The 14153-nt window shown below is 40.4% G+C and overlaps 1 protein-coding gene across 1 annotated transcript in view; it reads left to right on the forward strand.

The window, feature by feature from the left end:
- The window catches only part of ZFAND3 (zinc finger AN1-type containing 3), a 135484-nt gene that overhangs the window by 109088 nt on the left and 12243 nt on the right, over positions 1–14153 (forward strand). Inside the window, exon 6 of the mRNA XM_053382922.1 lies at positions 447–617. Coding sequence (XP_053238897.1) covers positions 447–617 — 171 coding nt within the window. The remainder of the gene's footprint in view (positions 1–446; positions 618–14153) is intronic.

The following is a 14153-nucleotide window of genomic DNA, read 5'->3' on the forward strand; positions in this document are numbered from 1 at the left end:
AGGAAATAGGCTGAATTTGCGTTCAATTGTTTTTTCTTCAGAAGCAGAATTGGTTTGTATGTAGTCAGGACAGTAGGGAGGCTGAAGATGTATAGGAAAATCTACAAATGAGATGAAAAGCAAGGCTTGTAGTTGCCTAGGCTGGTGTTTTCTCTCCATGTGTCATCACAAAGTCAGCCACAACCAATTGAGAGTAAGAGTACGCCAACTCATTTTGTATTTGGTTTTGTAAACCAGGAAGGGGTCTTGTGGGGAACAAAGCTAATAGCATCTTTACCTGGTGCCTGTTTTGACTACTAATTGGGTTTATATATATGCAAGGGGATAAAAAGAAACACACAGTTTGCAAGCGATGCTATATGCACATCATTAATTCCGTGACTAGAGTAAAGGCCTCACGGAAGAAAAGCTAACACTGTGCTCCAATGTTTCTCATAAAACAACAGATTCACAGTCGGAGAACGAGGCGTCTCCTGAGAAGCGGCCACGATTACTGGAGGACAGTCATGACAGGCCTGAAGAAATTAGCCGTTCGAAACAGAAGAGCAGACGCAGGTGTTTCCAGTGCCAAACAAAACTGGAGCTGGTACAGCAGGAACTGGGATCATGTCGCTGTGGTAAGGACTCTTACGAACTGCCCCACCCCACCCTTGTATGTCGGGGGGGGGGGATCTGGGTCATGTTGTTGTGATGCAGCTGCACCAGTGTAGAGAAAAAATAATGAAATCTGTACAGTATTGGAAGTGGCTGCAACCTTACAAAAAGTCAAGACTCTTAAATCCCTTCACAAGTATACTAAAGCTTTGTACTCCATGTGTGAAGAGGTAGGTTATAAAGGTCAATTATACATCCAAGTAAAGATATATCAGTTTGTTGGATTTTCCTTCTGGGTAGTAGCTCTGTGTTTCTGCCTTTGTGCCAACAAATGCATCATGCATCTGATATTAAAGGCATGGGTCAATTCTAGTGACTCCTCACACATGGGAGAGTCCCAGTGTCTAGACTTGAGCTTCCATTCTTGTAAAGGTTTCTCTGCTCACTGCAATGTGAAGAACAGCTGTGTTTGAATTCAGGGATCTGTACATGGTACCTTGAGGGGTCATGCGCAGATAGTTCTTTATTGGAGGAGGGAGGATCAAACGCAGTGATTCATCAGGAAACCAAGGGATCATTTGCAACATAGCAGCAATTATAGTAATTGCTTATGAGGCACCTTGAACTACATAACAGAGAAATACTCCATTTCTTTTTTTCCAATAGCAATGTACACCCTGTCTCCAGATGTCAATACTCTCTTAGAGGAACCAAATTTGTTGCTGTGTATTCAGAGTAATCTGTGCGTTCGCCTAATATTATTCTTTCATGATGTGCATTAGGTATGAATTAAATGGCCAAACTGTCTGTACAGTTATAACTAAGGGTTTTTACATATGTCTAGTTAAATCAACAGAATAAAGCAGGCCATCACTGCAGAACATTTAGTGCATACAAGCTTGTGACTTAAACATTTTTCTTGGGCTTTCTCAGTAAAATGTGAGCTAAATGATGAGAACTGCCGTCATTGTAACATGTCTCTGTACATTCTGTTTGCCAAGCATGATGTTTGCACTAGATGCTATTCTATTATTGCTTCTGTCACAGTTTGAATGAAGGAGCTTGTTAGTGTCTCTCTGAAGAATATACTCACAGATTAAAAAAAAAATCTATTTATTTTCTTCTTCAAACTCTTTAAGTTTTAATTGAAGAAGTAACTTTTTTGTTTCATATCACACTGGAAACAACATGCTGACCTTTTAACTTCGCTCGGTCTGTGGGTGTGTTATATATAAAAATATAAATAGAAATTACAGGTATTGAGTGTTTGTATCACACTTTAGTAGAAAGCATTTTCCTTCTCTTTAAGCAGAGTCATTATGTGCTAACTAAAATACACCATAAAGACTTAAAGATACGATTTTTAACAGCCTGCTTCTGGTCTTCCAGTAATATCTTCAAACCCAAAATACTTATGGGTTTATATGTTCAATCCAGCATGGTTTTCTTTTTCTAGGCAGTGTTGTCCTTTGAGATTCCTTTGTGGGCACCTAGTATCCTCACTGGATATGTTCCTGTTTCATTTAAAGTTCATAAACTTAATTACAGTTACATTTGCAGAAAAGTCCACTTGAAAACATGCAAATAAATTCAGAGAGTGACAAACCAAAGAACCCCCATCCTGTTCTCTGTGTGCAAGTTGCATTCTTTTCCAAAGTAAGAGTTCCTTGATGGCCTTTTTGAGCTCCCAAATGTTTGTTGATGCATTCCGAGATGAGAATAGAAGATGCTAATTTGCAGCTTAGTCAGCATGTTAACCACAGGATGCTTAGCAGACCCATTTCCAGACCTATTAACTGCACTACCATAATATTTTAATAACACAACACTTTGTAAATTATCTACTTTAGAAAATACACAGCAGGAAAGCTTGATAAATATGGATTTTGGAAGGGCACATGAAGCATGGATAGGGCAGTGCAGATTATAATTATTAGGCTATATCTGAAGTGGGCATGTCAGGGGCTGCTATAAGCCAGGCCGGTGCTTATGTTGAAACTACCTTGACCTGTTTGCAACTATTAAATTTTAAGTTCCTTAAGCAGGGATGGGCCATGTAGTAGCTTAATCTATATTACCACATTCACGGCCTGACAAATATTATTCCTGCTGCTTCTCCCCTCTGCCTCTCCCTCCCGGTAAACAACAGCACCTTGCCTGCTAGGAAGCTAACAGAGTGACGACTCCACCCCACCCAGGAAGCAGCCTCTTGTTTAGTGTGATGTCCATAACTCCATGCCAAAGAAAAAGGACTTCCCGTGCCTAAATGGGCTGAGCTCGAATCCTGGCAAAACAGAGCCACGGTGGTTGAATGGTTCCCATGTCTGAAATTTGGGTCAATTGCTGGCCCCGGATAGGATTGCACTGCCCTCAAGGAGCAGGTACACAGTCTAGGGATGCTTCTGAATCCAGCTTTTTCACTGGAGGCCCAGGTATCCTCAATGGCTAGGAGCATCTATTACCAGCTACACCTGATACGACACCTGTGACCATTACAGGACTAGGAGAGCTCAAGCATGGGTGACTTTAAGTTTGGATTACTGCAATGCTCTTTCTGTGAGTCTTCCCTTGCTGTTTGGCCCAGAAACTAAGCATATAGCACTTCTGCTCAGAGGTCTGAACTGGTTCCTGATTTGTTACCAGGCCAAGTTCATGGTATTACTATTGGTATATAAAGCCCTTAACAGCTTGGGACCAATTTACTTGAGATCACCTTACCCCATATATGCCCACTCAGCCACATAGATCTGTGGACCTGGCACTGTTGCAGATGCAACATGATGCTCATTCCACAGTTGTAATAAGTTGATCTTTTAATGTAGCAGCATCTGCCCTTTGGAACTCCCTGCCTGTTGACATCACATAGGTGCCTTTGCTACACTAGTCTAGATTACCTTGGACTTAGATGACCCTTGGGGTCCCTTCTCACTCAACAACTCTATACAGTATACGGAAATGTTTTAAGCAGGAAATGAAAACATTTTTGTTTAGGCTAGCCTATCCAGACATATATATGTTGATTTGTTTTAATCTTTCACTGTTAATTTTAATTCTCTTTAAAATGTTTTTAATTACTTGCTTTTTAATAGATAATTTTAATATTTTTTACAAACCACTTTGAGGTTTTATTAGTCAAGCAGTATATACATTTTGTTAAATATAAATAAATAAATAAAATGCTATATTGTTTGTTCAGTGCATTATAAATTCAATAAACAGTGTGCTGCCATTGGGGAGATTTTATGTGGTGGTTATGGCACATACAAACAATATTAGCAGAGTCCATGTAAGCAAAAAGCAAATCCCGGGAGCTGGCCCTCTGTTGTTGGCTGATTAAATTCTTTGGTATCTTTTCCATTGCAGTAAGTCCCAGACAATGGAGATACCTAAACAAATTACCGAGAACATTATTAAAGAATTTATAGACTATTTTAAAGATCTGATATTTTCACTATTAATATTTTCCAGCTTTGTCTAGTTGAGGATACAAAGTTATATACAGAACAAAATTAGAAGTAAAAAAAAAAACCCCGAAAGGCTGACTGTGGAAGTGTTTAGAATAAGGGTCAGCTTGACCTTGTTGCTCCTCAATTTTTAAAACAACGTAGAGGCACCTTATGTCAGGTCTGCTGAGAAATTGCTAATTTTGATACTACAAGTGTTTCAAAATATCTCTCTGTGTATTGCTGCTTAAGAAGTTTGAAGGACAGATTCCATTTAGGAGTCATCAGTGTGGGGTTAATAAAACTTGTGACTTACCCGATCTACTGGCAAGCTAGTACAAGCCAGAAAGATTGTTATTATTATAGTATTCTTTGGGAATACTACTCAGCTGCTGAAGAATGAATTTTATTTATCTTCTGTGGGTACAAGTTCTTTCTACATATATGTCATAGCTGGAAGGCAAGAAAAGGAAATTATCCGTACCAATACAGATTAGGCCAACATTAATGAAGAATTTGTGGATTTCTTTATATTTCTGTAACTTTGAGCAACTATAGCAGCTGAATTTAAAATTCAAATAACAGAAAATAGTAATAAACATTGAAACTCTAAATTACTGATCTCTGTGTCAAGTAATAATAATAATAATAATAGGATTGTCTTTTTCAGATGTATAATTCTGATTTCTGGGGTTCTTAATTTCCACCACTTTATCAGGACACATTTTAGTTTTGTACCTGCTCCCCTCCACCACTCCAAGACATGGGGCTATAACTGTTGAAAATATTTTTAAAACTGAAAAGTTTATTTTTGGAAGGTATACCTTGATTTTGTTTGTTTGCATCTGTGCATATAGCAAAACAGCGGGAACTTTGCACTTGTACTTTTTTTGCCTTTAAGTTTTTATTTCAGCTTTTATATTGTCAATTTTCATTAAGGAAAATGAGTAATACTTCCCCGCCAGCAAAATATGGCAAGAATTGGTTCTATCGAAAGAGGAATTTCTACCTTCTTTATTTCCATTTTGTTTTTTAACTCTTCTCTAGGCATTATTGAATGTCAGTTATTATAGAAAGTTGATAACATATGATTAATCTGTTCTATAAGTTTACCCATGTTTGTGTTATCAACACTGCTTAATAAATGGTCATTGTAACAATTTCCCATACATTAAAACATCAGCATAATTATCACAGCCAATACAGTGGTAAAAGGTAAAGGTACCCCTGCCCGTACGGGCCAGTCTTGACAGACTCTGGGGTTGTGCGCCCATCTCACTTAAGAGGCACTTCCGGGTCACGTGGCCAGCGTGACAAAGCTGCATCTAGCGAGCCAGCACAGCACACGGAAACACCATTTACCTTCCCGCCAGTAAGCGGTCCCTATTTATCTACTTGCACCCGGGGGTGCTTTCGAACTGCTAAGTTGGCAGGCGCTGGGACTGAGCAACGGGAGCGCACCCCGCCGCGGGGATTCGAACCGCCGACCTTTCAATCGGCAAGCACTAGGCACTGAAGCTTTTACCCACAGCGCCACCCGCGTCCCTTAATACAGTGGTACCTCAGGTTAAGTACTTAATTCGTTCCGGAGGTCTGTTCTTAACCTGAAACTGTTCTTAACCTGAAGCACCACTTTAGCTAATGGGGCCTCCTTCTGCCACCGCGCTGCCGGAGCACGATTTCTGTTCCTATCCTGAAGCAAAGTTCTTAACCTGAAGCACTATTTCTGGGTTAGCAGAGTCTATAACCTGAAGTGTATGTAACCTGAAGCGTATGTAACCCGAGGTACCACTGTACCTGTTGCATTTCGTTTTCTTCTGACCTCACTTCTTTCAACCCAAACCACCACCCCAGAAAATAGAATAGCCTCTTCATGCAGCTGACAAAAAAGGATCTTCGGCCATGAAAGCTCTTAATGAACTTTTATTCTTTATTTGTCATGAGGCTCTTCATTATGCTTGCTTCCTCTCTAGAGTATGTTAAATGACAGTGGCTGTGTTCAAACAGTCTCATCTGGGCTTAATAATCCTCATGTAAACCATTGTTAACAACTTCGCAAAAAACCAATATCTGGTTTAAGGTTGTGGCTCATTTTGAAGTTAGTAGCCATAGTTAACTATTTCAGAGTAAACAGGAAGCTCTGGTTAATTAGAGACTTCCTGGTTTGATTGCTCACACTGAAAAAGGGGTGAAGAGGCTGCATGCACAGGCAAAAGACTTGTTCAGAACTCTCTTTATTAAGCCAAGCTATGTTTGTCTGAACAAGGCTACTATCTGCTATGCATGCACAAACAGCAGAGGCGAGATTCTCAGTAGTGGAAGCCCTGTGCAATGACTTGACTTGCACAATGGGGTTACCCCCCCTCCTTAGTCCCCCGTGCCCCCTGTGAAATTGGCTTGGGGAGTTCAGGAAAACCTCTGGAACAATGCACTCTGGAAGAGTGAGGGGATCATTGCTTCTGGCAAACTGAAATGCTTCCCCTGACAGAACATTCACCTTAGCACGATGTTGCATTCCTCCCCAGGTTTCTCAGATATCTGGCCTTTATCCTTCCTGCCATGCTGTGAACTTTAAACTCTCAAAATAGTGTCTAAGAAGTGTTTACATTTATAGCATTGCGTCTCTGTGTTAGAAGATTTGCTTTTGCTTCCAACTTCAGTGTTAAGTGTCACTTCACTTACTGCTCATCTCCTGGATTGCAAGAGTGCTTCAGTTGGTATGAGCAACAGGAGTTTATGGCACACTTTGAGAGGAGCAGGAGGGCTTCGATTCTTGGCTCTGATATCGTCAAGCCTGAACCACCAGCCCCTCTGCTGACATGCCAGCAGACTAGAGGCAAAACTGCCCCCAAGGCTCTGGTTGCTGCTTGAGTACTGTAGTGACTGCTTAAATTTTACTTGTAGTTGTCTAAATTTGTGACCCATGTCCCAAAAACTGTTAGTCCCTGTGATTTGTAATCTATTCTAAGGAGTGCTGCTTTTAGATGTTTCCCTGGTATGCAACATTGTGACAATCCTGATAGATTTGGACCCCCAGAAATACAGAATGTAAGTACAGTGGACGCTCGGATTGCGAACGTGATCTGTACAGGATGCACGTTCGCAACCCCCAGCGGCGCGTCTGCACATGTGTAGGTTGCAATTCGGCGCTTCGGCGCATGCGCAAAGCACGATTTAGAGCTTCTGCACATGCGCGACTGCCGAAACCCGGAAGTAACCCATTCCGGTACTTCCAGGTTTCGGCAGTCCACAACCCAAAAAAACGCAACATGAAGCGTCTGTAACCCAAGGTATGACTGTACTCTAGAATTTACTTGGCCTCTTCATGACCTTTAAAACACCATTTAGATTGCTGTCTTTAACTCCTGGAGCTAAAAACTATTTTAAAGGCTTAGGTCTGCATAATTTATAGATTGCCATTTTCCATACATCCTACTTTGATGTATTGCTTATGCTTTTATAGCTTCTGAATCCTAATAATTTAAGAGAACCCAAAAGATCTCCTGCAGGTGAAAGGCAGCTGTGCTCTGATAACGCCTACGTTTGAGCCAAATTTCCTTCCCTCTTAATTCTTTCAACAAAGAAATTAGACAACTCAACCTTCTGCTGGCAAAAAAAATATTTTAGTGGGTGGTAGGAAGAATGCAAGTCTACATTGTCAAAGGCCATCTTTCCTGGATTCCTTTGGCTCAGGCCTTCTTCACCATGAAGAGGTGTTCACAGGACATTTACCTTCTGTGTGCTTTGGGAGATGACATTTGATGAGGGTTTTTGTTGTTCAGTGCTAACAGTGGGGCATGGCCTTCCACAGAGCTTTCATGATTATGATTTCAATATCTTCCAGATCCACCAGCATTATTGCTACCATTTCATCCTAGGATACTACTTGTATTTAAGAGGGTTGTAGGACTAGCCAGGGGGGAGCCACCTCTTAACAGTTTAGTGGAGATGAGAGCTACTGCAAAGGTGCTTTAAACATGAACAAGGCATCTCTTTGCTGCCGAAATATTTTCTTGTGTATGCTCACAGTCTCTCTTCCCCCATTCTCTTCTTTTCTGTATAGGTTATTAACTGCTGACAAGAAATTCACATCTCATAAATAATGCTTAAGAGCTATTGCTATATAAATTGAATGTGTTATGAATTGTGATGGGGCTTTTTGTAGTGTGCTGTGCCTAGAGCAGTAAGAACAGAGGATGTCATTTTCATTAATTTCTAATGAGGTGCCAATTAAAGGCAAGGAAGGCGCTCAGAAGGGAAGAGTCATAGAGCTCCCCTGAATCCTCTATCCTGGGGCTGTCATAGGAACATGCCACCAAGCCTTCCCTGAAAATTCCATTAAATTACAATCTCATCTAGTGCACACATAGACAAATTCAGCTTTCCTTTGATCTTCAAAAGAGCAATTTGTAAGATGAGTTCTGAGCTTTCTCACACAGCGAACTGGGAGAGGTGAGAGGAATTGCTAATTGCTAATGCACTTTGCAGGCTTTGGTGAGGAACAGAAATGTGAAAGCAGATTTTCATTCTGCGTCTCTCTGACTGGCTAACCTTTAAATCAACAATACTGGAGCAATGCCACTTTCCTACAAGACATTTCTACATGGCAGTTACGCCAGCCAAATGTTCAGATAGTGATAATTTCAAAGCGTTGAGTGGAGTGTTTGGGGGCTTGGCTTCGCATGGTGGATACTCATTTCATAAATGCACTATTAGTATCAAGTTTCAGTGGGCAAAAGTTCAACTACTAACATAAAAAACATATTCCATAATTTTAAAAAGAACCCTGCTAAATCTGAGCTGCTCCAAAAACCCTCTTAAGTAACAATATTAGTTCTAGCTGGCCACATTGACAAGTCACACAGAACTATGGCTTAGCTTGATGTGCATATGGGCCAAAGCAAGCCTTGGGCTCCCTCTGTCTCCCTTCTCCCCCTGTTGGCCATGCAAGAGGAGAAGAATGAGGAGTTCATAACTTTTCCCCCCCCATGAATCATAGTTTGTAATGTTGGCATGACAAACCGTGGTTAATGGTAACTGTGGTTAATTTCAAAGAAGTCAACCATGCTTTCTGATGCTTTCTTTTTGAAATTAACCATAGTTTCTGGTTTGGATGACCCAGACACCATGATTAACTAAAAACAGAAATGAAAGCTTCTAAACTCTTCTGCTCTCAACTGTGTGGGAGGAAGGGGGGGAATGCAGGTCACATTAAACCCAGGATTTTAGCATGATATGTGAATGCAGCTGTTGGCTACCTGATTTGAATTCAAGATTATAAATGTTCACATTAGCTGTTGCAGTTGCCATAATGTTGTGCTTGAAAGGGTGATTTTCGGTTGCTTGAGTTTCAGGCTTGAGACAGATTTCCAATCTTGAAATCAAATTTCATGAGCAAAAGTGCTCTTCCCCTCTTAAAACAGATTCAAGGCCATTTTCTTTCCTGAATCCAAAAAGTGATTCACTGATTATGGATTTTACTGGAAAAATTTTAATCAGCCGATTTTAGTGGGAAAGCTAACTTTACCAGTTTAGTTTAGTTTAGTTTAGCCTTAGATTTTTAGGACGTGTGAACATTGAGCTGATTAACATTGAGCTAATCCTACTAAATCAGAGACACTAAAGACACTAAAACCTCACAATTTGAAAATTTTAAAGGTTATGAAGGATTGGATTTACTGTGAATTCTTAGAGTGGCATGAAATTGCCAAAAACTCTTAAGCTGAGCTGCTTTCTGCAGTAGTAAAGTCTTTACAAGGCTTACAAGAATTGCTTAGGGGATTGGTAATGGGATGTGAAGCATTTCACCTCTGTCACCATGTCAAATCCAGCACTGGTCAGGAATGACAGGGAAAATTACCACCATCTGCTGGCTCTTTAGCAATCCCTGTACGAAGCGTATGCAGCTTTCAGTCCAGTTCATAGTGGTCATACATGGCCATATCAGAAGAACGACATTCTAGCGTGAGTTAATTGGCTATCAGTGTCCAGAAACCACACAAATTATGAAAACTAAGTATTTTTGGCACTGAGCATTTGATGTAAAAATGCCCTAATGTTCTTTATTGAGCTATTTCAAGTAACTGCTAATGGGCAAAGCATATTAAGATGTTAACGAATGCATGACAGTTTGATAAGTTAATACATATGGCAATATCAATGTGTGAAACAACAATTGTACCTTTTAATTTCTAATGATGACCTATTGTTTAAAGTGTGTATGGAATCCTTAAACATGTTGTGCTTTGCATTAAAGGCTTTCACAGCATATATCCAAAGAATCATTTAGTTTTTATCTGCATAGCCCTGGAAGATATAATCCCTAACCTCCCATAATATTGCAGAATGCCTTATAAGCGTCATTGCTCAAGGGAATGCTCTTTCAATTAAGCAGATTTAGAAGTGTACTTACTTTCATTGGGAAGGTGGCACACCCTTAAGATACAAGATACTCAGGCTGCCCACCCAACTTAAAACCATAGGGTTTTCCTTCTCATTAGAAACAGATACATGTGCATTCAGACGGAGACCAGATGGTATAGATAAGCTTGGTTAGGTTTATTCAGAGGACATTATGTTGAAGAATAAAGATAAATACCCTTTTCAATTTTATTTTTAAGAAGTAACAAATAAAAACAAAACAGTTGTGTGGCATTACACATAATGATATAGCTTAGTTCAGTAAAACACACAACACCAACAGAGTTAAAAATGTTCCACCACTTTCCCAAACAATATTAGGTTGCAGGCAGGAAATTGATTAAACTTTGTCCATACAGTTTCTTCTGCTGTGGCATTCATATCTTAGCTCGTGATGCACAGAAAAAGTTGACCTGAACAGGTGGTGAATCTCCTGAGTCTGTACCTTTCCAAGTTTCAGCCTTGCCTTCTAGAGAAGCCTGGCTTGCACTTCGAGAGATGTTGGAGTAATATACTGTGAACTACTAGCCATGATTGTTGGGAACTATTAAAAAGCACATTTTCTTTTTGCTTGCACATGGTAAATGAGCAACTTTTTTTAGTAATAGAAGTGGGGCATGGGGTAACCAACTCAGCCCATTTGCAGTGAGAAAAACAGTATGGTTTTTGGGACAGAGATCTGGCAGGTCTGGGCCATCAACTTAATATAAACCAGCCTTTGTGGTCCAGAACATCTGGAGGGCACCAGGTTGGGGAAGCTGATAGAAACCTAAATAGCCTGGATGGCTCTGTTGGTTAGAGCATAGTGCTGATAACACCAAGGTTCGATCCCTATATGGGACAGCTGCATACTCCTGCATTGCAGGGGGTTGGACTAGATGATCCTCAGGAACCCTTCCAACTCTATGATTCTAGTCATTCTCAGCTTTGGTTCCCATCTGCCTAAATGAAAAAAGTATTCTCTTGAGAAAAGTACAAGGTTGTAAGCACCTTTCCTAATTAGAAGGGCTGCATAAATGAAAAAGGAAATTTCTCAAGTTTTGAAAACATTTCCTGATCAGCAAAAATATAACATCAGAAACAGACTGTATTTTTCCGTGTATTAGACGAGGTTTTTTGACTCAAAAATCGTGTCAAAAAACTGGGGTCGTCCAATACACAGATAGTGGCATGGGGGGGGGGAGGAGAAGTGGCGTGCCAGCCAGCCAGTTGGCGGTAGCGCAACTTCCTCCATTGCTGCAACAACTCTGCCTGGGGAGAGAAGCTCAACATCTTTGGGCCATCTCCCCTCATTTTCTGAAAATTGAGTCCCCAAAAATAGGGGGGGTCTTATACATGGGGGCATCTTGTAGATGGAAAAATATGGTACATAATATCTTCTGTGGATTAAAAGTCCTGTTAGTACATAATATTCCTGAGGTAAATTCTCTTTGGCCAGAGTATGTCATTGTTCAGAGTCTAGAATGCAGATGACAATTTTCGCATTGGCATGGGGAAAATGCTTTTAGGAGAGAATGTGCTTAGAGCAGGCTGTTACTGAAAAACAAATAAATAATGAAGAGGAAATGGCTAGGTGAATTGAAAAGTTTCCCCTTCATAATCAGCAGGTCTTTGTAGTCCTTCAAAGTTAGTAATTAGAGTTTGAAATGTGTGTTTGCACGCACACACACACACCTCATAAAATCCACACTGGACTTCTAGCAAAGCCTGACGCACAGCTTCACTTGTGGCCTCCAGTCAAGATTTTAACATTGCAAACTTGCGTGAAGTTTTGTCTCTGTTTTTTTCAACCATCATGGTTCCTGGATTAGAGCAAAAATAATAAAGTACACACACACACACACACACACACACACACACACACACGTGTGTATGTGTACTTTATTCATGCAAACTTATGCAAACTTTATTATTCATGCAAACTTATGCAAACTTTATTATTCATGCAAACTTCATGCAAAACTTGTGTGTGTGTGTGTTATAAGGTAAAGGACCCCTGGACAGTTAAGTCCAATCAAAGGCGACTATGGGGTGCGGCGCTCATCTTGCTTTGAGGCTAAGGGAGCCAGCGTTTGTCCACAGACAGCTTTTCAGGTCATGTGGCCAGCATGACTAAACCGCTTCTGGTACAACGGGACACCGTTACAAGTGCCAGAGTGCACGGAAATGCCATTTACCTTCCCGCCGTAGCGGTACATATTTATCTCCTTTCACTGGCATGCTTTCAAACTGCTAGGTTGGCAGGAGCTGGGACAGAGCAACAGGAGCTCACTCTGTTGTGGGGATTCGAACCACTGACTTTCCAATCGGCAAGGCCAAGAGCCTCAGTGGTTTAGACCACAGCTCCACCTGCGTCATATACCCAGCATGTTAGAACTGTTTCTGTGAAATTATATATATTAATATTCTTTGTTTAAAAGAGCTGAAACTATTGTCCAGACTTCAATATAAAGACTCATAAGATTTGAGGGCGGTGGTTGTATGTGAACTGTTGTCGGCGTTGTAGTACTTGGGTCATGGGAAGGCACTTACAGCTGAACTAGTCTAACCATATGTTAGAAGAGAGCAATGTGCAGATACAAACTCTCAGTTGCTGGGCCTGGACAATAGATTGAATGAGGAGGGCAAGCTTCATTTGAATTAGATGACCTGTAGATCTGAAATTTGTTGTGCACGTATCTACTATATCTGCGTGCACACAAACCACACCCATGTGCGTGTATGTATATAGTCCAAGGCACATGAATATTCTCTGCTTTGTGAATGAGGGATTACTATACTTCAAATTATTAAATTAGATCCTAACATAAGGGTTTGAATTTGGAACACATAGACCAAAGCTCTCTTTTTACGAGAAAATATTTGATGATGGTGGAGGAACAAATTGGGCACATTTACTTGCTAATGTATCAGCCACTTTGACATGGGTGATGGCTCAAATAGTTTCCATTGCAGCAGATGTTGGTAACTATTTTTGTCAAGAACATAGCAAAGCTTAATTGCAAATACACTGAAATGTTTAAAACATGAATCTGTAAAGCCTGTTACCACTCCTGAGGTTAAAATACATGGACCTATGTAAATGCCTCTGGAGCTTCTGTAATAGACAAAGTGTCTCAGCCTGGAAACTCGGCATTATTTATTCTTGTTCCTTATTAATGTCTTATCTGCCTTGCATTTTCATTGGGCTGAAGCAAAAAACAGATGATACACATATATTATCAGGCTGCCTAGTACTGCTTACTTGTTTTAATTAAATTTTTGGATACACTTTGGCTTTTTAATTAAATCCTCAGTGTTGGGGAGGCATGTTAGTGTAGATAAATGCTTCATGCAGAGACTTCTAGAGGTATAAATACTACTCCAGGAAAATGTTCTATGTCCACAGATTGTAAGATATGAGTCCAGAACTGAGGCTCAGTGAGGTAGCTCAGGGTAAGCTCTGGTAGTGTAGCTGTGTAACAAAATTCACAGCTATTTTGAATTGAGATAAGGAGCAAGGGTCTTTCATGAAACTTTTCATCACTGTAAAAAAGAATGACCAATTTTCAGTCATTTTGATGGGGTTGCTAGGAGAGAGGTGCAAAAGTGTTTGAGTCACCCCTGATTGAAGTAGATGAGGATAGAAAACATTTCCCTCACTCTAAATGAGCTTCATTTGCCCTTAGTGACGTTGCCATGGAGCCAAATCTGATT

This window comes from Podarcis raffonei, chromosome 3 (assembly GCF_027172205.1).
Source record: "Podarcis raffonei isolate rPodRaf1 chromosome 3, rPodRaf1.pri, whole genome shotgun sequence".
Taxonomy (NCBI): Eukaryota; Metazoa; Chordata; class Lepidosauria; order Squamata; family Lacertidae; genus Podarcis; species Podarcis raffonei.